Source organism: Toxotes jaculatrix, chromosome 18 (genome assembly GCF_017976425.1).
Source record: "Toxotes jaculatrix isolate fToxJac2 chromosome 18, fToxJac2.pri, whole genome shotgun sequence".
NCBI classification, from domain to species: domain Eukaryota; kingdom Metazoa; phylum Chordata; class Actinopteri; family Toxotidae; genus Toxotes; species Toxotes jaculatrix.
In genome coordinates, this window is record NC_054411.1 from 3,710,187 (window position 1) to 3,734,937 (window position 24,751).

Sequence of the window (24,751 nt, forward strand, 5' to 3'; positions counted from 1 at the left end):
TGCACTGCGGAGGAGGCGAGAGAAGAGAAGAGAGAGGAGAGGGGGCACGTCCACCCTCCAGTTTATTACCCCTGATACTCCCGCAGTAAGACTACACAACCTGCTCCTCTCTCTCTCTCTCTCTCTCTCTCTCTCTCTCTCACGCGCGCGCGCGCGCTCTCTCCTGCTTTAATCTCACGTGAGGTCTTGATCGCAAAAGTGACATAAAAATGATTTACGTTTATTACAAGGCACCAAAAATAATGTTTGACACATTCAGCAGTATCACACCCGCCCCACCAGCCCCCTCTCTCTGTCTTTATCGTATACTACGTGGGTGAAAGTCGCTGAGCACCCCTTCAGGCTACTTTTGGTTCATTTTTCATGTCTTGGGCTATAGTCCCATTTAGTCACAGTTAGTACTGCATGATGCTGTACAATAATATTTTGTGGAAATAGTCTGGGGGAGACCCTCTGACAGTTCCCCTGACAGTAAAGCCAGGTCCACGGGTTTCCCAGTTGTTTGACCTGCATAGAGCCCAAACCTCAGCCCCATCCAACACCTTATCTCTCAGCATCAGTGGTCGACTTCACTAATGCTCTGAATGGGAACAAATCCCTGCGGCTAGCTTACAAAATCTGGTGAAGAGCCTGGAATCAGAACTGTGGAGGCTGTTAAAGCAGCAGATTAACGCCCGTGGTTTCAGAATGACACGTGCGGCAACCACATGTGCCTGTGATATCAGTGTCCACATACTTTTGGCCGTGTATTCCATGTCTCGTCATCAAATAATCTGAATTTTAATTGTTGTTGACACTGTGCCACAGGCTGCAGTTTGTGGCATTGCTGTGCTGGATTGCATTAAGCTTAAGTGTGTTTCTACTTTTTTTTTGCTCCACCACATTATGGAAATTAGGCAGTAAAGATATTAGAAACACCTTTCCACATAACGTGCTCCAAAACAAGACCACCACAAGGCCTCACAGCCTCAAATCTCGTTCTAAGAAGGGGGTCAACACACAAACAACTAAAAAAGTAAAATCTCATGGACTGCAGGGATAACAGGTGTTGCTGTTTTTCTATGTCTTTCTACCGTATCTGATGAAACCGTTGCACAAAATCTTGGTTTTCAGATTAACTTTGAGACTTTGTGTTTGTGCAAAACAAATGCTTGTGCCTAAACAAGGAAACCTCAGTCTATGTAGAGTTCAAGCCACTGCAAGGTGCATGATCCCCATGCACCACAAGAGGGCGACTCAGCGGAGCCCAGGCCGGCAGCAGCAGCTGCATGGGGATCATGCACCACAAGAGGGCGACTCCGCTGAGTCGCCCTCTTGTGGTGCATGATCCCCATGCACCACAAGAGGGCGACTCAGCGGAGCCCAGGCCGGCAGCAGCAGCTGCTGCTCACACTCAGATATCTGTGGTGATCTTGAGCTTAGCAATGAAGGATGAGGTTGTTCTTCCCCAAAGAGAAGTCACCCCACAGACAGATGTGCACTGTGAAAAGGTTTCATTTTCACTGGTCTCAGGTCTCACACGGCATGGTGAGTTAGACGTGTCACGTGTCCGTCCCACTGTAACTGTGTCTGTGGTGCTCAAAAGTGAGCTTATTGAACTATTATCCTACTTTTTTTTTCACAACAAGAGGTTTATTTTTTCATTTTATTGTCATTTCCTTAATAGTGTTCTTGTGTTTTTCATGACATGCTGAACTGTGTGTACAGTATTTAACAGTTTTTTGTTGTTGTTGTTTGATTGTTTGGTCAAAGTAAAATTGATAGTAGATAATAAATTTGATGAGACCACTTCAGAACCGCTAATGCACATGTTAGCATGGTAATTCAGTTTGGTGCTCACTGAGGTACTTAGCCTTTACACTTAAGATAAAACCAGCGTTGATGGATATTGATCCAAGACAATGTGGCGATGAAACCGTTGTTGTCACCAAAAAAAACAAAGAAAAAAAATGGAGCACTTCATCTGCCTCAGACCTTTCCTGAGCTCTTCTTCCATGATCCTCCTGACCCTGCCACATCCACCTTCTCCACACCGGTCATCTGCTCAGGGAGAGACCGATGCTCCTGAAGAAGAAGCAGCAGCAGCAGCCACAAGGTGATTTAGTTACACTGTTGAGATCCGAATGCTCTCCAGTATTGATCTTGGGACACATCAATTCTCCCACTTCCTACATCCTCCTTTGAGATCACCCCTGCAGCACCTCTGACTAACCCCCATTCTGATGACTCTGACAGCACTTCTCTCCATCAATACGGCCTTCTTTGATACCGTATTCACACGTGGAGTCTTTTGAATCCAGTATTTACCCTCTCTGATCACTACAGTCTGGAGCAAATAGCCAGGGTGGGCTTTAAAGCTAGAATCTGCCTGTCGAAAAATGCTAACAATTAATATTAACACTCTCCGGTCGTGTTGTTTTTATTGCCTGCCTCTAACAACGGTGTAACGGAGATGTACTACAACTCTCAGGTGAAATGTATCCATCCAACAGCCAGGAATAGAAAAATGTCCTCTCAACGTGAGCTCTGTACTAGTGGTGTTATGGGTATAATGATATGTGCTGACAGGGCCTTTGGTGGGATACATGTATTTTTCTCTGTACGTATCACGTTTCCAGGCCTATGATTAGTCAGCGAAAGGAAATGTCATGTCAGTCTGCAAGGTCACTGATAAAATACAATCTTGATGAAGATGACTCGCCGCTCGGCGGAAGTTGTCATGGTGAGCAACACAAGGGCAGCAAAGCATGGCATGAGACACACTGCGTACTGTAGCACAGTGGACTTGAAATTAAAAGCAAGGACTTTGAGCCGTGAGGGTCTTTGAAGGTGTCCACAGCCGTACTGGATGAACAGTGTAGGAATTGCGGCTCTTGATGTGGATATTTCCTCCAATTGCTGACAACAATTCACAGACTGTTCCTCAGATTTAGGTTCAAACGGCCTCAAAATAAAAGGTGTTTCATCACAGTCATGGTTCATTTTGGTTCCAATACGTTTTTTTCCGGAGTACAGAGCCAAAAACAATGAAACAAGAAAGCGTCACTCTCTAAAGAATCCGCGAACCGCACTGCGACTCTAATACGTCCTACGAAACCCTTCAAACATTTCATTTGTATGTAGGAGAGCTCTGCATGCTTTAATTGCCTGTTTTGATCCTGATGTTACCCGAGGATGGTGGGCATGGTGTGTGATATATGATTTTGGGCTGTATAAATAAAATTTGACTTGACTGGATTTGCTTTGGTCTGGTCGTACTCAAAACGTGGTGGTAGAAGGTTTTTTGGCCGTGCAGTTATAGAATAAAAACGATCCACCTAATCAATCACTTCTTGGCTCTTGTTCACATCCTTGATTGCAGGGGTGAGACAAATAATGTCCACGTTTTTAAACCTGAGGTTTGAGATCTAAAGGAAACCAGTAAAGATTCAAACTCCAAGAACGTATTTCTTCTCTTTAGTGCGTTTCTTATAAAATACAGATGTTGTGCTGTTTAGACACAGATTAGTTTAGTCAAGACAAGAGGCTTCTCCTGCTGCAGTTTACAGACAGTGTGACCCTGGTGTGATGTTAGAAAACCGCAGTGATTTCTTATCTTTGTGTAGTGGAGGTGACAGACTGGGGCTGATATAAGAGTTTGGATATCCACCGTATGAAGTTATGGCCCAGCATGCATTGAGGGAACTACCGGGGGGAGGCGTATTGAGTCGAGGGGGTGGACGCCACATGTTTTGAACAGACTGCCAAGAACAGAACAGAATGGGACATCACCTGTGACTGGTTACACATCTAAAAACAAGAATTATAGTTCCCGTTCAACACAGAGGAGGAGAAGCATTCACCCTTCACAAATCGTTTGCAAATATAAACCACAAAAAGTACATGCTGAAAGCTGGAGCCGAGCCAAAACTGGAGGGGAACGTACACTTTTCTCCTGGCAGGCTGTCTTTACGCCGTCATGTCCATGGTTCTGGGGTTTGTTTTTTTTTTCTCCTTGGTTAACTTTAACTCTGAAAGATTGCCTACGTCCTGAACGTTAAGCTCAAATATCAGAGGTTCAAAGAAAAGAATAAAAATGGATTTTTGAGCGGATGATCCCATCAGAGCCATTTAACTGACCTTGTTACTGCATTATTACAGGAACCAGAGAGCTTTTCTCACGAAAAAAAAAAAAATATCCCCATGTATCACACATATTTATGTAAAACAGATACCATAAATACCAGCTGCGCATTCTGAACTGAACATTCCTGGTTTCTTTTTGACCCAGGACTGCCTCCAGCTGTGGCAATGGTTTTGAAATTTTGTCCAATAACATGGTGGCAGTGGTTTCTCCTTCCCGGCAGTGAACATTTCCTGCTGATGTATTTGGTCTGCCATTGTTTTGTACCATTTTTCAGGCTGTGTAAAGTGTTCTTAGACTAATGGCTAACATTTGTTTTACCATTTCTTTTCACTCTGAGCAATGCCAAATGAATCAGTTAAGCAAAAACTCCTCTGCTAATTACAGTAGGTGGGTAATTACTGGCTTCCACTGTGTTTGGATCCACTGAACAGGATGAACCCTAATTTCTCCTTCTGTTACTTTCATGAGGACGGTGTGTGTGTCTGTGCTTGTGAGAGAAACTGTCCCCCTGGGTAATGCGCTTCAGTGACTCATGTTTACTATGCATTTTTACAAAGCCAGATTTTCTTGTCTGAGTTCAGGAGCAATTTATTGGAAACACAGTTCTGCACAAAATCAAAGCAGAGAGTCAAAATATGAAAACTTTTCATCATGTACTTTCCCTCTCGTCTGCTGTGCTTGGATGTTCAAAGCACTGTATTCAGCCGTTTACTTCCAATGTGCATTCCACAGTGAAGCCGAGATGACCTGCAGCCAACAGCTCACATGGGGATGCCAAGTTGGAGGCAGACATCAGAAAACTGTGGAAGATTTAAGAGCGTAACAGTTTACATTGCACAAATGTCTGAGGGAGTTTCTGAGGAGCGAATAAGGAGTAAATCAGGGACTGTAACTGCCAATTAACAAAAAGCAAATTACCCCTGATTAAGTCTGAATTAAGGCCCAGGATCAAACTGCAAAATACCACATATCAGCCAATCAGTAGCTCTATAATCACTACTTTTGTTTTTGTTTTTTTTAGCATTGTTAATGGCATGGCTCTTTGAATAGCTCTGTGGCCCAGGCCCAGAAACTATTGGATAAACGACTGGATAAACTATTGGATAAACTATTGGATAAACTATTGGATAAACTATTGGATAAACTATTGGATAAACTATTGGATATGAAATGTAGTTTTACTGCCCTGCAGTTGCCCCGGCCCTTCCTGCCATCCCTGATTCCCCACGCCCACCTGCTCACCTGCCCAGTTTCACTCATCCCCTGCCAAATTGTCGCTTGTGCCATTTCACAGCTTCCCCGCCTTCTTCTCCTGCCTTTTCCTCTTTGCTCGGCCCTTTTTGATCTGTCCAGCAGTAATTCCTGCCTGCCTGTTTCCGACCCAAGCCCTCGACCACAGCCTTGGCCGCTCGCTGTTCCCCTATGCTTCCTTTTGCTTAGCCGACGACCTTCAGTCAAGGTGAACTGTGTGAACTTTTCTTTTCACCTCAGAGTTGTGCATTTGAGTCCTGTCTGTTTACTGAGCCGTGACAGAGCATGGGTAACCATATACCTGCTAAACATGAGGATATCGCTTCATCTGCGTTGTCATTGTTGCTGTTTTAGCTTGCTGACTTTATCATTTAGCTCAGAGCACCCCCACAGAGCCCCTAGCATGACTGTAGAGTCTTTTTGCCTTGTGTCATACATTCCCAGTAATAAACATGAAAACCCTTCCAGCCCTAAGGCATGCATGACCCTTAGTGAGACCATGGATTATTTTTCAGCCTCACACAAATTAGTGCAGCAGAGCTGAGCAAGCTTGCTACAAATCTGGTTTTGACAATACAATAATTGTCTCACGATTTATATATTTTCTTTTCAAAGTTTTTATTAGAGGTTATTTTTCCAATCAAAACCATAGTTTAGAGCAGAATGAGAAGTCTTTTTACTCCAGCACAAATGGACACCAGATCGTCAGAGGTTATCCTTCATTTCTGCGTAAGATAAGAGTGTTTTGGACAGAACAACACATTTTGAATCCAACTTTCTCGAAATGAAATGTGTGGTTTCTGCCAAAAAAAAGCTCTCTTATCTCCCGCAGAAATAAAAAACAATTTCCAGATGACCATTTGAAAAGTATCTGGCCACCATAATAACCAGTCGTTTTTGTGTTGGCTGTTACTGCTCGGGCTTTTATGCACTTTTATAAAAGTACAGTACGACCGGATATAATTTAAATCACAGGTCCTGCACAGGCACTCCCATCTCAGTGGTGCTTATGACTCTGATCCACATGTGCAGGATGACCATATCATGTCAGAAAAGCCTGTGTCTCCTGACGGAGTGGGTGGATTCCCAGACAGCCACAGGATGCAGCGGAGGTGCAGTAAAGCATCTGAGTCAGCGTGGAATTGCTCCTGAGATGGTTCAGAGTGTTCACAGTGACCCTACATACACAGACACTAAACACCAATCCTTTCATACCTGATGAAACAAGACACACAAGACATACAAGGGAGGGTATCATCGAACAGGTGCACCGTTACATTCCTGGATGGTCGTAAAAAAAAAAAAAAAAAAAGAAGAAGAAGAAGCCCTCAGTGCCTCCGTGCTCTACCTGTTTCTGTCTCCACATGGCCGGTGGTCGGAACGTGTTCGCCTCCGTATTCACCCTTGGATCCCCTGCTGTCACCGTGTGGGGAGGCAGCAGCACGAAAGCTGCAGGTTGTAAAACATGTGACCCCCTCAGAGCAGATGACCCGGAGGTACCTGGGAACCAGAAGCTGAAAGATGCAGTAGACAGGTTGTATTTACACAGGTGATGCTCAGGAAAGTGGATACAAGTCGTTTTACCGACACACTCGCCGCAAAAAAATGTCCATCTCAACAACTTTAGTTTAGTTTTGAAATGATTTTTCTTGGTACAAGAGGAAAAGGTGACATACTTCAGATGTTTCCACAGCAGCTTTAGAAACAAGCGTCTCGGTTTTATTCAGTAAGAAATAAACAGATCGTTCGAACTGTCAGGAAGATCAGATCATGTCATAAAGATTTGATACAGATGAATAACTGAAACAAACTGTTATTCATTGGGAAAAAGTGAAGCTATCTCATCTCACTGACAGGAAATAAGATTTAAAGGATCCGCTGTCTCAAACTGTAAAAAGACAACGTTGTCCAGATGTTGTCTGGACATGCAGAAAATCTGGATTTACAGTAATGTTCTGAGATTGGAGCCACTTTAGTAAAAAGGAGCTTCAGAACGAAGGTGAAACAGCAGACGGCAGGGTCCGAGGATTAGTCAGAGTTGCTTCTGTGCAGAAAACTACCTGTAACTGATCCTGCAGATCCCAGATTGTTTTGAGAACTTCCTCAAAACCAGAGCTTTTCCTGTCATAACTGCATATCAATATGCTAAAATCCTTGACACAAGGGTCTCCACTAATAATTCGGTGTATTACTGTACGCTTTGGGAATTATGTTTTGTAGAACTATAAATCAAAAAACTCTGATTACTACCGCATATGATTTTTTTTTTATTTTAAAATTGCTGAATAGATAGAACTACAAAGCACAAAGCAGTTCAGTCACTGTACGCAGTGCACTGAGCACTGTAGATGGAAGTGAATGATGCTTTGATTGTACTTTAATAGATGACCTCTTGATTGCAATCTCTTTTTCTTTCCTTTCACTCGTTCCCAAGGAGCACTGTCAAATTTAGCTGTCAAATGTTTATTGTGTAATTGTCTGAGTTATTGCCTCAATCATTTTGTTCTCCTTGAATATGACAATAAAGGCATGTTTAGAAAATGGTTCTGAGAGCATCCTTTCACCAGTGAGTAATAACAGTTTTTCTCTTCCTAAAATCATGTCTGATCCACTGTAATCGAGAGACGTTGGCTCTTATCTGCTCTCTTATCTCTGCTTTTCTAAGAGCAGTAATACAGTGTGTGCTACCCGAAGCTTGAATAACTGCACTGAAAAGCTGAACTTGCATCGAACTGAATCTGAATGGTATGATTGGAAACTGAATTCATGAAACTGACTGTTTGAGTTCATTTGCTCTGAAACCGTATTTGATCCTCACTGAAAACTCAGCTCTCTGTGTGCTTCCATGTTTATTTCGTTTGTATTGTTAAACAATACAAATTAAAATGTAAATGATTTAAACTCAGCCCACGCTCTTCTCTGTCCTCTCCACGGTGATGCTTCAGGTGTCCACTGAATGGATGAGCTGCTTCACTCTAAGGTGATGGTGATGGACTTTTGATGGTGTTATGTGATTTTGAGACTTGATTTCCATCGAGACACGATACCCGCCTCTCTGAAAGCGCATCAAGCCCCTCAGTAGATGACTGGGGCTGTTTCCACAGCACCAATCAGAGGTGTGATTCAAATATATTCAAATTTGAGAACTGCAATCATATTCTGGTTGTTTGCGCAAATAGAAGCAACGGATCATCTGCATAATACCCCTGCGGGCGGAGACACTGACATTTCACTTGACTTTCTCACGTTTTGTCTCATGCAGACACAACGTCCTGGGATGAAAGGAGCTAAATGTCTGTCTTCCTTTGGCCTTGCATGAGCATCCAGGGACCATAAAGGCCGCAGATGTTTGACGTCTTGAGCACCTGGAAGGAGGCAGACACCACGTGGACAAGAGAGGGACACAAGATCGAAACAAATGGAAAGAGGTGTGTTAAGTGTGAGAGACGAGGAGAAAGGGGATGGTGGTAAAAAAAAAAAGTGAGCTGTTGACTGAGAGCAACCCGAGGATGGGTATTGACAGCCGGGCACAGAAAGGGGAGTAACACGATTAGCTGGTTGGACGGTATTGAATAGCTATCTGCAGATAACCTGATCCTCTTCCTCTACCTTCCTCCAAGCATCCTTTACTTCCAGAATGTGATCTTCCTGAGCTCTGGGCTTCCACAAACAGCTCAATACTATTAAATAATATTGAGCGACGAAGGCTTTGGCTCAGATGCTTAATCACTTTGCGTGCATGTGAATCCATGCGCATTTCAGCATTTCCACATCTTGATTGTGTTTAATTGCTGCATGCCATAACATGTTAGGTCGATAGGTGCATGCGCATATCTGAATGTGTGTGTGTTTGTTAGGTGTGTAGCACGTTGTGTTTCCATACCGTCTTGTTTCTCGTCTCACTGGCAGCGATCAAAGGCCGCAGCCTCGCGGAGGCCGGTCGTGTGCACTCAACCAGAGTACATGGCTGGCTGCTAATGTCCTGGAAATCCTCAACACGGAGACAAAATAAACCCTTGCAGTGAGCGTACATGTATTCTCATGCATGCGTGTGCGTACAATCACTATCATTCTTGGCTCTAAACGTGAAATCTGTATTCACTCTCCTCGTTTTCTTTCCTGTTCTTGTTTCTTCTGTTATCTTGTTTTCCAGCAAGCGCCGCCACATATCCCCGGTTACACAGCTAGCATCCCAATCACCTCTTTACATCCCTTTATGTTGTTGTCATTCAAGCCACAGAGCTCGGACTCCTCCACTCAACCATAAGTTTCCTTCCTCTGGAAAAAGACCAGGGCCTGCAGCATCACGCAGCTACAGACAATTAAAGTCAGTCGACCAAATAAAGACCATATCAATACCAGACTAAAATCATGGATCCTGCCATGTATGAAATAACTTCAAGTGCTATGTTAATGTGATACAGCAAATAAACACATGCACTAAACCTATAGCATCAAAACCAGTGGTTCCCAGTGCATACCAGTTTGTGGTTATGTTTGAATGCAGATCAACCCAAAAGTTTTGCCTCATGTTTCATTTAGGTGCAAGAAGAGATAGTTCAGTCGCTGTCCCACGCCGCGAGCTTGGCTGAAAATCTGATTTTGACCTCTTGACTGAGGTCAGGTTTCCTGAAAGTTAAAAAAAAAAAAAAAAGAAGCATTCAATTTAATGTTTTTATGTGTGTTTAAGTCCAAACTATATTTCCACGGTGCTCATGCTTTGCTGTTGTGGTGCAGTCCTGCGGGTTTATGCTGTGAGATGTTTAGATTCTCCATGATATATGTCTTATTTAAGTGCTACTGACACATTGCAGTGATAAAATGCTGTGAAAGCGTTCTGCCTCGTGGGCCGTCATTGGCAGCTAAATGTCTGAAGGTGAAATTGACTTTGGGGTCAAACCACAAACCCAGTAAGCCTCCATTGATTTACAGGGGACTCTCCTCTCGTACCTGCCTGTAATAGCTCTCGTAATAGCCACTTGCAAAGCAGATGGCATCTAAATTTTTCACATACAACTGTGTTGCTTTTCCCCTTTTTGTGGTCTCCAGTCGAGGGGTTAATGATTTAACGAGTGAGACCTTCTGAGAAACAGACACACGTTCGAAATTGGGTTGGAATTCGGTCCACTGGAGTGCAGTTATTTCCCTTAATTGTTTCCTGAACTTTGCCCTTGAGGTTTTCCCCTGACCCGGCATATCCTGATGGGGCGCAGTGAAATACATGGATTTGGGAAGATGGAAGAGGGAAGTCCTGGGCGTGTGTGTTTGTTCTGGTCTGGGCCAGGTGGCAGTACAGCCAAATGTACCTCATTTACTTCTGACACACACTCCTCCATCACCTCCACACTTGAAGCCTGGACTTATTCAGACTGTTCTTGAACCATTCAAGTGAAATTGTTCCCACAGGCTAAATGTGACGTTGTAATGGTGTCTCACTGAGGTCAGAAGCTCTCGCATTAAAGCCCTGTACGTCCCCGGTGGATGATGGTTTGGAATCAGAGCTGACTTGGCTGCAGTGAGACTGGATCTGCTTGAGACCTAACTAATGAATACTGTTTGATTTACATCCATGCATCTGTCCATCCATTCTCCATCGCAAGGTAGTCCTGACATCTTTCCGCCTGGCTCCGTTCTCCAGCTCCTCCCGGAATGTAAAGGCTTTATCAGTCCCCAAGGACATAACTTGAAATTTAAAAGCCCAAAAATTCAAGTCTTATGTTCTGACCTGATAAAATCCCAGAGACAGCAAAGGGGAAGCTCTGTGTGGCTGAGTTAAATGAACAGAATCAAACAATAGAGCTTAAATATTTCCTTAAATCATCAGCATGATTTACAGCACACAAGATTTTTATTGCAAAGCTCACATTATTTGCTTACAGTATGTGAAAGGACACAGAGCTCAAGTCAGACTTCAATCACAAAATTTGAGGATTTAGACTTGACTACAGTAAAAAGCCCAAAATGTTAAAGGGGAGCTCCAACGATAAAAAATGCTAAATAAGAGCTCAGGTTTGGATTGTCGTTGACCTAAATGTGAAAAAAATGACAAAACTGGAGCTTTAACAGCAAATTTAAAAAATTTTCTTGGTATTCAGAGATATAATCTCTTGAATACCCTCTGTGCCCACATTTCCTGTGGCATCACCAAAGCCTTTCTCTGTTCTTTATCACAGGTTTGACCTAAATTAAGTTTCAGCCTCGGTGATTAGAATCAAACTGCTGATTAACTCGTACCACACAGCTGTGATCCGGCTGTTTCGGTTCTGTACCCTCAATTTTAGCCCAGGATCTGTATGTGAAATCTGAATGGCTGCGAGGCCACGATGCAGACTGTCTTTATGGGCTGGAAAGGCCAGAGAAGTTCAGTCCTCCCGCTGAGGTGCACTGGTCGACACTGTACCGTGTCCCAGACATCACCCTCCGGGGACGCCATCGTATCAGAGCATGAAGGGAAGTGGAGGATGGATGATTCCTTTACACTGGGTCTAAATCATCCCTCTCTTCCTTATTCTCCATCCGTCCCATCGTTCCCAGCCTCTGCCCATCTCTCTGCCTGACTGTCTTTTCCCACCTGGAAAAATAGCAGGCAGTGAAACATGATACAGGCCAGCGGGTGGGGGGTCGTGCCGGTTGCTGCGCTGTCCCGCTAATGGAGATGGATGTGGGCTCAGGATTGTCTCCTGAACAGCCTCCACGAAGGAGAGAGAGGGAGAGAGGCGAGATCCATTTCTCCTGCACTTCTTCCTGGGCCGCAGAACTCCTTTAATGAGAGGGGAGGGCTGAGCACTGATGACTTGATTTAAGAGAAGGAGGGGAAACCACTGGATGAAGAACTGAAGAAAGAATGGGGCAGTGGAGAGAGAGAGAGGGGACGTGGGGGGACAGAAAGAGAGAATGGGCAGAGAGAAAATGAGCAGCAGTAGAATGGAGTGGAGGACTGACATGTTGACAACAGAGGAAGATAGATGATAAGACAGCAGGGAGAGGGGATTGAAGGACTAATGACATTCAAAGAGGTATAATGCAAAAAAGAGAAAGCCTCTAGATGAAGACTGACAGAGATAAACAAACCATGATTGCCTGCAAATCACTCCTTTGCCATTATGCTCCCAGTATGTCCACCCTCGAAATGTCTCTGTCCCCCTTTCTGTCATTTTTCTACCACAGTTATCACAGCATTTGTGGAGCTTTTGTCCTTAACACCAGGGTTATCTGTTCCCGGTAAAACAACATGTTGGATGATAAAAGCCAAGACAAGAAAACTTCAGTTGTACGCCAAGAGGAGAAATATATTTCAAGCTAAAATAGAAATAATTTTTATCTAAAAAAAATGCACCTGTCACCTGACACCACTCAAACCGCAAAATCCAAACTGCTAAACTGCAGCAAGTCACAAGTAGGAAGCATCACAATGCAGGCAGGTAGTGTTCAGTTCAGTTCAGTGACTTCACCTTTACATGATATCTGGTTATTGAGGTTTGGATTTTTCAAGCAGTTATCTCTTTCTGCCATGTGGCGACGCCGACGTGCAGAGTTGCCCAGTGCAGCTGTAATAAAAGTGATGGAAAGACGATGTTGCTTGTGAGGAATGAAGACTCCAGAGCGGCGCACAGACACATCTAAAAATAGAAAATTGATGCTTTCACATTTCAGATATTTCACTGTTTCATATTTACACACACATCCGGAACAGGAAGCTATATCAGACAAGTTTACATGCTTCAGAGAAAGTGCCACCTGTCTCCTAAAGCTACCACACGTTTTTGTTTGTGGGGATTTAAAAATGGGCCTTGACAGCAGTGGACTTTCACTGCGCTCACTCCGCCACAGCCTCTGAATTCTGCAGTAGTATGTGTCTGTGTGTGTGTGACTCACTTGAAAGCTCTTGATAAATCCTGACAAAAAGACTTTGAATGGAAGCAGCACGGATTTTCTGTTTTCTCTGCAAACAGGCTCGACCAGCTTCCTCTTCATTTAACCTCTCAATGCTTGTGCAAGAAGCTGCCAAGCTTCAGGGAATCATTCAACAGCAAAGGAGAATGAGAAATGAGAAAAACAATTATCCACATCCCTCCCTCTCATTGTTGGTTATACATTCAATACAAGTTTACTTTCAGTCTCCATCTTTCACCCATAAACAGTGGCCTTCCCAGAGCAGGTGTGATGTAATTTCACAAAAAAATGTGTTTTTCTTTTTTTTGTTTTTTCTTTCTTGCACCACAACATAGAGATTCCCTTCTAAATCGGTGTTTTGCGTATCACACCACGTGGTATTGGAACATCCCTGATGTGCTTCCAACCTGAAGACAAACATTTGTGACCCCATCTTCGGTTTCACATGACGTCTTCCATGAAATCATAACCTCTGTCTAAACATTTCTAAGTTCATCATCCTCTGTTACTTCTACAGATGTAATGATTCCCAGACAATTCTAAATATTACTGATCTATCATATAATATAATCCAATTTTTAAACTATGCCAGGGTTGTTCTACATGTTAATGTGTGTTGCTTCTCCTCATATGTAAATGAGATATCTAGAAAAATATTAGAAACACCATTTAATTGAAAACAAGACCACTTCAAAGTGCAGGCTCAAAATTTGCCTGAGAATCAAGTCAACACGCAAACAACTAAAGAAATCTCAACAAAAAACTAAAGATTTTTCACACATGGGTGTAATGATCAGGTGTCCACATATCGTAGTGTATCTTGTGTATATTGGAGAAAATGAGAAAATGTAATTGCAAAGGCAGCTTCCATTATTCATTGTGGTGCCTAGAGGCAACTAACCATCAAACTCACTTTCTTTAATCTATTTCAAGATTTCTAAGAAAAACAAATGGAGTCTGGTGGATCAGTGTACAGGAGCATACAATAATATACACAATCCACTCTTATACAAGAGCTCCCCCTTGTGGGGAAATATCATAACAAAACTACAACGGTGGGAGAAGTTGAGAGGCTCTGCATTTAGAAAGTACACAAATATCAGCATCAAAATACAAAAGTAAAAGTACTCCTTATGCAATACAAGTACTTAAAAATTGTACTTGGTCACAGTACTTGGGTAAATGTAGTTAATATAATTTTAAATGCCAATTACAGTTAATACCTCTTCCATCTTTCATTCTTAATTCCCCCTGTATTAACATGTATTATGAGGGCCCTGTTTACTTTTTCCCCTGAGTTCCTGAATGGCCTCCCAGCTGCGCTCCAGACTCTCCCTCAGCTTAGCCAGATCGCTCCTGATCTCCTCAAGGAGTTCCAGCTTTGAGAGTTTCCTGTCTATGGATGAAAGCACTTCCTCCTCTCCAGCCTCCTCGGCCGCAGCGTCGTGCTCTGGGGCAGGAGAGTCGGGCTCAGTTGGCTGAAATGATCCCATGGTTTGTTCCCACACCATCTCGAAGTATGCGTCTATGAAGGCTTCCAGCTCCTCCAGGCTGCTGTCGCCCCACTGCTCGATCAGCTGCTGCAAGCCTCCGGACTCTGTGAGTCTCCTGAGGGTCCGTTCTCTCAGGACAGGACGGGAAAGGGAATGCACAGTAATGACATTTTCCTCCCTGAGTGTTCTGTTCTGTGTTTGAGGTAAAATTAAAAGCGTTGCTGGATGTGTGGGTGAAAACGGACGTGCTTGGCTTTCACCATTCAGTTTCAGGCTGCCGTGAGGATCATCAGCAGGGAACCAGATGGGCAGATTTACTGTTAATCTCTGTTGGCCTGTAGCGGTCCACCTCCGTCCTTTTTTACCAGAGAGCAAAGAGGCTAAGATGGACGTGAAGCTGTCTCTGTCCAGGATGGTGTGTCCAGTCCGTCCTCCTGCTCTTCCTGCTGGTACTGCCACCACCTGACCACCAGCACCTGCACCTTCTGAGCAGAGCAGAGATGTTTGCGTCGTGGAAGTGGCTGATTCAGTCGCTGTAAAGGACATAAAGCCACTGATGTAATTTCATGTGAGCCATAAAACTTCCAGCCTGTTCTTTAACAAGCATCTCCACCCACCCTAAGATATAAACCTGCTTATCTCTCTTTCAAAGAGAGGGCTACCTCATCATCTACACCATAAACCACATTTTATTTGATCCCTCCCCATGTTACACCTGATATGACTTCTTTTTTTCAGTGTGCTGAATGTGTTAGGTATTCTGTATGTATTATACTTCCCTGTTGTATGTTTTAATTACAACATGATCGGTGACTTCAGTGACAATGTGGCTTTGTAAAATCTGCCTAGATACTGTATTTGCACTCTGGTACTTATATGTTTTATTAAAGTGAATTGTCTCAGTTAAATAAACCAATAAATAAATTAAATAAAAATTAATCAGCTGATATTGGCTAATCACACATTTATCAGTGTGCATGCTGGCAGATGTAAATGATTTTTGTTTGTTTTTTGTTTTTTACCCTTTTTGTTTAAAGTTAAAATGTTTATTTTTTATTATTATTGTTGCATTTTATCAGTCTTTTGTGTTAAATAGTGTATAACGGTCCTTTTGTATTGTGTATTTTCTGTCATGTATGGAAGGCAAGTGAAAAAAAAAAACAAAAAAAACCTGGTGATCCATTTTCTAAGTCTCATCTAAATTATTTTCTCTACTGTGGTTTTACTTAAGACCAACTGAACTGAACAATGAATGTATTTATTTATTTTTATTTTTGGGTTTTTTTTTCAGGGTTTTTCAAAGTGTTTGTTGCTGTAATACTAATGTTGGCCACAAGAGGCTGCACCACTGCCCCAGTCTAAGTAGAACTGAAAATATTCATGTTTTCTTCCAGGTGATCTTTAATCTTTCTACGTACTATAAACACAAAGCACATATATTGTGTGTGAGTTGGTTATGCAACCCTAAAATTAAAATTCATTTCAATCTAAAAGACATGAAACAAAATGTTTTTGTCACCTGTTAATTTGTAATCACAAAAACTATTTAGATCAGACTTAGAAAGTGGATCACTAGTATTCTTTTTTTCTCACTTGCCTCTACGTCTTAAAATTAAGTAACGTCTTCTTGTGACTCCTTGTCAACAATCACATGTCAATTGCAGGACATTTGATCAGTATTTGTTGAAGTAATTTGATGGAGGTCTGAAGATGGAAGATGATCCTATGATTCTCAGGAGAAAAAAGGAAAAAACAGTCAAACTAAAGGTCTCGGATTGGGTTTGAATTGTCTCATGACCTCTCGGACCAGTCTTGTGACCCTGAGGAGTCTCAGCTCTGGAACCAATGCTCTAAAAGAAGCATGTCATCATAAATGATTCAGTTCAGGTTTACTCACAGTCACAGGACACCTTTAAATCCTCCTGACACAGCGTCACGACGTCCGGCTCCGGCTCATGTGGTGCAGAAACACTTTTCCACATGTGATCGCCTCGGTGAAGTTCTGCCAGCCTTTCCTCAACCAGCATCTCCTCTATCAGTTCGATCAGCTCACTGACCTGAGCTCCGTCCCCCAGGTGGTTATTGTCCAGGATGTGATATCTGTTCCCACACTTCTCAACAAGCCTCTGCAGCGGCTCTCCTTCACTCTCAATGCGCTGCTCGATGCTCGTGTTGTCCAGCCAGTCACCGTAGCTGAACAGGACCACAGCTCTGCTCCACATCTGGCCTCCTCCCGCCTCCAGCTGTTTCTCCAAGTCCTCCCTGTGGGTCTCTTTGAATGAGGAGCTCACGTTAATGACTAGAAGGATGGCGCAGGATGAAGGAGCCATGAGGAGGTCAGAGGTTACAGGGAAGCATCCCGGTGTGTCCAGCACCGTAACCATCTTGCCGCTAACTTGGCCTCGTTCCTCAGCACAGGAAATGGTTTGAGTGTCTGTGTCGAAGCACTCTCTGCTCAAGATGGTGTTTCCGCATGAGCTTTTGCCCGTTTTCCTGCCACCTACGAGCACCATCCTCATCTCTGGGACACGGCTGAGCTCCTCTGTGGGAAAGAAGTTTTACAGATCATTTAGACATAACATCTCAACAGCTAAAATTAAAAATTGTTTATTAAATAAGTAAAATAAAATCATGCTGACATTGTCTATCACTTTTAAATATAGTTAGCTCACCCAGCTGAGACCTCGCCATCTGCCTTTGTTTCTCCTTCTTCATCAGCCTCTCCATGGCTCTCTCTTTCTCTCTTCTCATCTTCACCTCCATCTGTTCCATCGCTTTCTTCTCTATTTCATAATATTGGTAAGTGTTGTCCCCGGCCAACAGTTCCTCAATCTTCCCAACCAGCTCTCTGACTTGAAACCCATCTCCTTTCGTTTTATTGTTCAGAACGTGATACCTGTTGCCACATCTTTCAACGAGCCACTGCAGAGGCTCTCCCTCGCTCTCAATGTGCCGCTCAGTCGTTGTGCCTCCCAGCCAGTCCCCGAACGCGAACAGCACGATGACACGGCTCCAGATGCGTTCGCTGATCAGCTGGAGGTGCTCCTGCGCTGCTCTCCTGTAGGTTTCGGTGAAGGCTCTGTCCACACGGATCACCAGCAGGAAGACATGAGGCCCAGGAGGACAGAGAGACAGACTGAGCACCAGCTCCCTCTGGTCAAAGATGGTACTCTCGTCGCAGAAGTAGTTCATCCACCAGCCTGGAGTGTCCACCACCGTCACACATCTCCCAAACACCACTCCTTCTCCAACCGCACACTGAGCTGTTCTCCTGAGAGGCTGGGCGCTGTCTCTGCCCAGGATTGTATTCAGTGCTGAAGACTTCCCAGAACCCTTTGCTCCCACCAACACAATCCTGATATTAGTAATGGGCCGCAACCTCTCTGCATGAATGAAAGCAGAAACACAAAGCAGAGGGAGGATTTTTAAGTAGCAAAGGATTTATTCTGACTTTGATTCAATAAATTTTCTACTTAGCACTGATTCGATGATTTGCAGCAAAGGGCCCAGGTTACAGTAACTGTTTGAGATTTTGGGAAAAGTAGAAATGTAACCTGGTTTTAAAGGACAAGTCTGGTGATATTTAGTAGTTTTCTTATTTTCAACAAAAAAAAAAAACACAGAAAAAGAACTGATGCTACCAACAAGTGCCGTCTGTGTGTCTGACATTTCATTCCTCTGTGCCATAAGAGCTCCATTGTCATCACTAAGATGTGATGTGATGTGACAAACATGTCACCCAGTGGGACATGTTTCTCTTCTAATTCCCATCAAATGTATTTCCTCCTCTTTCGGTTATGTTTGCTACAGTGTGCAGCTGTTTTATAAAATGACTGAGCCTTTAAAAAGGAAAGCAGAGTACTGGAGATTTTCTCTTTAGTGGCCAAAGTGAGCAAAACATTTTAAATATTCCAATTAACTGACCTTGCATGAGAGACCTGTGTCTTTTCACTCTCATAAACCTCCTCTGAGCTCTCTCCTCCACTCTTCTCTTCTCCTCTGCGGCCGCCTGTAAAATGTTTCCCTGCATTTCAAACACTCTGTTTCCATTTTCCGTGACAAGTTTCCGTATCTTCTCAAGCAGCCCGGCGACTTCAGCATCGTCGCTCAGGATAACACTGTGACACCTCTGACTGCACCTCTCACTGAGCCAGCGCAGAGCCTTTCCCCCTGTTTGTACATGCTCTTCTGCTTCTGAGTGTTTGGACCTGTCAGCAGAGGTGAAGACAACCATGCAGTGACTCCACACCCTCTCACCCAGCAGGGCCACGTGCTCCTCCACGGCCCGCCGACGCTTCTCCGAGAAGGCTGAGCTCGCCTTGATGGTGATCAGAAAAACATGGGGGCCCGGTGCGCATAGAGAGACACTGCTGATGATCTCCCTCTTCACCAGCTCGGATGTGTCCTGAACACTGAAGTCGCACCACCAGCCGGGAGTGTCCACCACTGTGAGCCACCGTCCGGCCACCATGCCCAGCCTCCGGGAGCAGGACGTCCTCTCTTTGGTGACAAACTCTTCTTTTCCCAGGAGCAAGTTCCCCACAGAGCTCTTTCCAGAGTTTCTGCCACCAAGAAGGACAATTTTTAACTGTGATGGACACCAGCCGTCCCCTGAACAAGAAAAAGACATCAGCATTTTAGGCTGGTGGTCAAACACAAAAGCAGTAAGTTGTAAGATAATTAATAAAAGTATAATGCACAAACATGATCAGGTGAGAATGATGTAGTACCAAAAAAACAAAAATAGTCTATTATACACTATTATAAAAAAAATTAAAACATTTAAAATGAGACTGACATTCACAAAGCAGTTGTTTGGTTTTTCATAACATTAAAATTCAATAAAAACAAAGACATGATCATGGATGTAATGTGATTATAACAGGACAGCAGGAACTAGAACTTACATGCTGACAGCTCGCTGGTTGCCATCTCACCTTCCTTGTCTATAAACAGGTAAATTTTAAAATAAACATTATGTTTTCATGTCACGTCCGTGTTTCCTTGTTCTTGGTGGAAAAATGTGGACTGAGCTTACCACTGAAGGAGTGACCGCAGACATTCGTGCTTTATGTATTTATGAGTCTGAAGGTCGTCTGTAATGAGTAATCAGACACACACAGTGGACAGCGAGAACCACACCTCTCAGCGGCAGGTCGACAGTCCACTCTGAAGAGGAACACAAAGAGAGTGTGTGCAGCATTTATCCCTTATAGAAAATACTAACAGTTAGCTCCACCTTGACCAACTACAACAGTAACCATAACACCATCAGAAGTTTTCTTTTATGCAGCTGCTCATCTACATCATATGTTGGTTCTGAGGGGCTAAACACAGCAACACCGGATAAAACCCAATGACAAAATAGAAAATACAACATTCTGCACAGTCCTTTTTCCTTTTTGTGAAATGTTTTGCACCTCACAGCCTGCACATACTGCTCGAGTTCAACAGTAAAGCCATAAACGCAGGGCATGGCTCCAGATAAGACATAAGACAGAGATCCATTTTTCCTGTTGATAAAACTCTGAATAGCTACACAGTTTAAAATAAAGTTTTAAAAAATGAAAAAATAAATAAATAAATAAAGGAAACAATCTTTGTCTCTCTGAATTAGGAAAATCACAAAGGTGCAGACTCAGAGGCCTCGGTAATCAGTCAGACTGTATGAGACGATGTATTTATTGGAATTAATTCAAACATATTATTTACAGGAGGAACATTTTGGTGCATTTTTGTGTTAATAAATACTAATATTTACAGAACCTGCACAGGCAGCAGCGGGAGGGAGGGAGGCGCTCTCAGTGTTAGATTTATGACAGATAGCTACAGGCGTTTATTCCACCGAATAACACCCAGAACAAAAGTGCCAATTTGCTGCAGGAGCTGTAACACAGTTAAAGGTATTTCTAATGTGTGTGTGTGTGTGCCTTGTTTTGTTTTAGTGTGACTAAACCCCAGCTGATGCCTGGCCGTTTAAGCCCCGCCCCGCTCTCCGGCTCAGCGTTATACAAGCAGCTAACGCACAACAACCAAACCGAGCTTCGAGCTGGTGACACCGCAGAAGGATCAGCGGCCATGGGGGTGACAATAAGAGTGGAGTACTGGTACTTATATCTTTTTATTACGCTCTTTTTTTTTCACTTTGCTTAAGTTCCCGGCTAACTTGTGTCTCTGTCCGTCCCGGAAGTCTCATTTTAAAGACCGTTATCACTGCGGATTAGCCACCATTAGCATTGTTACCTCACAGCTAAGATAGGCTTAAGTGACTGGTGCGGTATCGGTTGTAGCCTCATAAACACAGTTATCCTGCGAAACGTTGGTTAAACCCGTGTTGTTGTTGTTTTTTTTTTTTTTCCTATCCAGTGGTGCATGAGGATACGAACCCCGCTATCGGGAGCTCGCCCATGCTGTGAAGAGCGAGTTTCCCGATGCGGATGTGTCAGGCTTCGTGGGAGGAAGAGGTAAGACACGGGAGCTGTTCGCCTGGGCTGACCTGTATGTGAAGGCACGTATAACAACATATCATTACAGAAAACACGCAGGTGCTCTGATCTCTCATCTCTGTTGTGTATCTCAGGCAGCTTTGAGATTGTAATCAATGGGCAGCTCGTCTTCTCCAAGCTTGAGACTGGTGGTTTCCCGTATGAGGATGATGTGAGTAAAATATAGTCACACCAACGGACACACACGCACAAAAAAAAAAAAATAAAAATACGTACACAGTGTCTCTAATTTGTGTGTTTGTTCTGTGTTTGCTGCCACAGGTCATGAATGCAGTCCAGGATGCCCACGATGGGAAACCTGTGCAGAAGATCATCAAGAGCCGTGCACCATGCATCATCATGTAGACCTCCCTCCGTCCTGCTGTAACATCAGCAGCAGAGACAGGCCAGTGCATCTGTAAACTGCCAGCACCACCAGTGGTTTACAGTGGTTTACCTCCACCTTCCTTAAACTGGCTGGTGTAGAACCTTGCTTAGGAAGAAACCCAACGGAGATGCATTATTAGCACTAGCTACTTTCTCTGATGCAGATCTCCACACCCGGCTCTGCCCTCTAGCTTCTCTCTCTCTCTGCTCCCATAGCAGTGCTCCGGGCTGTTAATGATTACTGTGACCTGAAATGTTAAAGGTTGTGGTATGATGAATCCATTCCTGGAATTCCCTTCTTATAGGAGCAGAGACGGGGAGAAGATGTCGCGGAGGGGTTGGAGTTGGAGGGAGCTCACTTTTTATTTTCTTACAGCCTCATTGCCTGGTGTTCTCTAACTGCCTAACTGTTGGTTGTTGTTTTTTTCTCTTCAAGTCTTTGTTTATTGATCTCACATGCAATTTCCAGTTTTCAGTGAATGCAAAGACAGTAGAAAGTAGACGCACATCATTTTTAAGCATAAAGGGAGACTCTTGTTTTCTGCCTCTGCACCACTCGGTGCTGAATAATCTGCCATTAACACATTTTATGAGTGGATAATTACAGTTTATTGTACGGGTGATAGATAGTGAATCGGTGTCATATAGTTTGCGGTGGTTGAATGCAGCATCAAGCTCACAATAGGTTTCTGTCTTTATACGTATCAAATTGGAACGTGTACACGGTTGAATGTCATGCTGCCACTGTTCGGAGCTCTGTCAAGTGTCCGGTCTGAGTCTGAAACCGGTTCTGCAGTTTGTTTTTGTTTTTCATGTGAAGCTCCTCTGTTTTTTAAACTGGTCAGGTTCTAGAGTGATCATCACTTGTGCTTCTGAAGACCACCACCCACTGGTCTGTCAGCTCACACTAATTAGATGTCAGCTCATTTCCCACACGTCCTTTTGCTTTGTCCAAACTGTAGACTTTAAATAAAGGTAATGATTGTTTAGTTTCTGATATTTGTCTCTTTTTCGTGATGTCTCGGTGTATTTTCTTGTTTTCAGTGCACTGTAAAGATCACGTGCATGAGCACTTCACAGCTGCACGCCGACATAAAAGGTACAGTATTATGTTTCTGAGCCTTTTACCTGTTCAGCAACATACACTTGCTTTTCTGAGAAGAACTGGGTGTGGTGGTGGTGTTCATCTCTGACACAGAGCGGTTCCTCTGGGTTGCATCCACGTTTAGCTGACGCGATGAATCTCTTGGAAATGTTGGCCAGGTTTTTCCTGTTTTGTTTTCAAAGCCTGCGTGACAACGAGAGCTGCAGCAGTCATTTCCAATGCGTTAGGTTCAACTCTGCACCTGCATAGTCACTGACAAGTCAGGCAATAAGGTTTAGTTTTTTAAGTCAAACTTTAAACTCCTGTTGTGCAATAAGTTGTTAAATTGTTTATGAACTCCTTTTTTTAACTAAACCACAAAACAACAAAATGCTAATGAATGTTCAGGGTGATACGACAGAGTAGACAAGCTTATCATGATGAAATGTGATAAAGCTCAGCCACAAAAGACCACAAGACGAATCATTTAGTCAAAGTCATGCAGTATTTTCCTCACTGTTTACACTAAGGGGCGCCAAATTCAACAAAGACTCCCATCCTCAGTGTTTGGCCTCAGGCATGCCCCAGCTCAAAAAGACGATACAGAGAGAAAATTCAGAAGAAGAGATAAGTTTTCAGTTGGCTGCATTTTGTTGCTCTGTAAATTAACTTTTACACAGTAAATCAATGACATTTTTTTGCAGGTTGTATCACGTAGTTACAATTCAGATTGCAAACACATGCTGCAAGCAGCACTCAACGACAACTCGACATCATCTCAGCTGAGAACATGCTGACAGATGACACTGTGTGTATCTTTATTTCCAGCTAAAAGGTCAGACATGACTGAGCACAAATATTAGATTTAGATAGTGAAAATAGAAAATGAGAATCACTGGTGTCATCTCATATCTCATCATTGAAATGATATAAATTTCATTATAAATGCAGAATGACCACAGTCTATTAAGAATAAGCCTGTATTAATATTCTGACTTGAATAATTGTAATATTGGTTAAACTGACTTTTCCATTGTGCTGAAATAAAGTCACACTGATCCACGCTGCATTCACCAAATGTTAATGGATGGTATGTTGTGTAGCTTGGTGTATTACACTGTGACTAGGTGGGTCGCTCTGCCTCTGGCTCTCAGTGATAACTCCCAGCACTCTGCTTGTTGTAATGCTGATAGAGCCCATCCGTGCTGCCCTGTTGTTAGTCCTCCAGTAAGAGGTCTGAAAATGTTCAGTGCCTCTAGAAGGTATTTTGGTCTGACCTTCCAGACGTAGGGATATTTATAATTAAATCCATAGACTGCACACAGCTAATCTCAATTTTAATAATTATGTGGCTTCTGAGACCAACTGGCTGCACCAGAGAGGATTCTGGTATATCCCATTAGTCAGGGGGTGAATACGTCAGCAAACAAGTATTTTGTGTCCTGTGTTTTTAATTAATTTAGGTTTTTTTGGTCAAAGTCTATTTATCTGTAGATTGGTTAAAAAAAAAAACACACACACATTAAATCCTCTTTTCAACATTAAAAGACAATAAAACCTGACAACTGGATGGTTGAGTTAGTTCTTATAGGCACTGTAGCCATGTAAATTTGGTGGTTTGTCATTGGTCGACTGATATTTTAAATGACTCCGCTGCCTTATCAACCACAAACACTGGCTAATATGTCATGATGTGTTTCAGCCAGTGAGAAGTAGGGAAGGAGTTCCTTCTCATTTTTTTTTCTTATCTTCTCCTTGTTTCTTACCGACCAGGTTAAAATCAGGCTCTGTCCTTTTATACATATACGTGCTTTTATGTTGTATCTGTCTAAACCTGGTTGTGATGAGGTACTCGACTGATCGATTATTTCCGTTGTCAGTTTGCACAGTTTTTTAAAATCTTGTTTGGAACCGGCTCTTTATCTGAGTCTGATTGTGTTCTTTTAAATTCCCCCAAATAATGTGTTAAAACTGAAGATTATGAAGATGCTATATGGAGACAGGGAGTGTCTGTACACTGTAAGCCGAGACA

The 24,751-nt window shown here is 43.1% G+C and overlaps 2 protein-coding genes across 2 annotated transcripts; one reads left to right on the forward strand and one right to left on the reverse strand.

Moving 5' to 3' along the window:
- Nucleotides 1–14,073: 14,073 nt before the first annotated feature.
- si:ch211-214j24.15 (GTPase IMAP family member 8) lies at nt 14,074–19,797 on the reverse strand. The gene is made up of 5 exons (XM_041063126.1): nt 19,671–19,797; nt 18,688–19,374; nt 17,436–18,146; nt 16,661–17,305; nt 14,074–15,296 (listed from the first exon to the last, which is right to left on the reverse strand). Exons 1-5 carry the CDS (start codon nt 19,693–19,695, stop codon nt 14,527–14,529), a joined length of 2,838 nt encoding a protein of 945 aa, XP_040919060.1. The 5' UTR covers nt 19,696–19,797; the 3' UTR covers nt 14,074–14,526.
- Nucleotides 19,798–20,717: 920 nt separating this feature from the next.
- LOC121198076 (migration and invasion enhancer 1-like) lies at nt 20,718–22,632 on the forward strand. Its single transcript, XM_041061925.1, has 4 exons — nt 20,718–20,870; nt 21,130–21,227; nt 21,344–21,420; nt 21,531–22,632. The coding sequence occupies exons 1-4, from the start codon at nt 20,728–20,730 to the stop codon at nt 21,612–21,614; spliced, it is 402 nt and encodes a 133-aa protein (XP_040917859.1). The 5' UTR covers nt 20,718–20,727; the 3' UTR covers nt 21,615–22,632.
- Nucleotides 22,633–24,751: the final 2,119 nt, after the last annotated feature.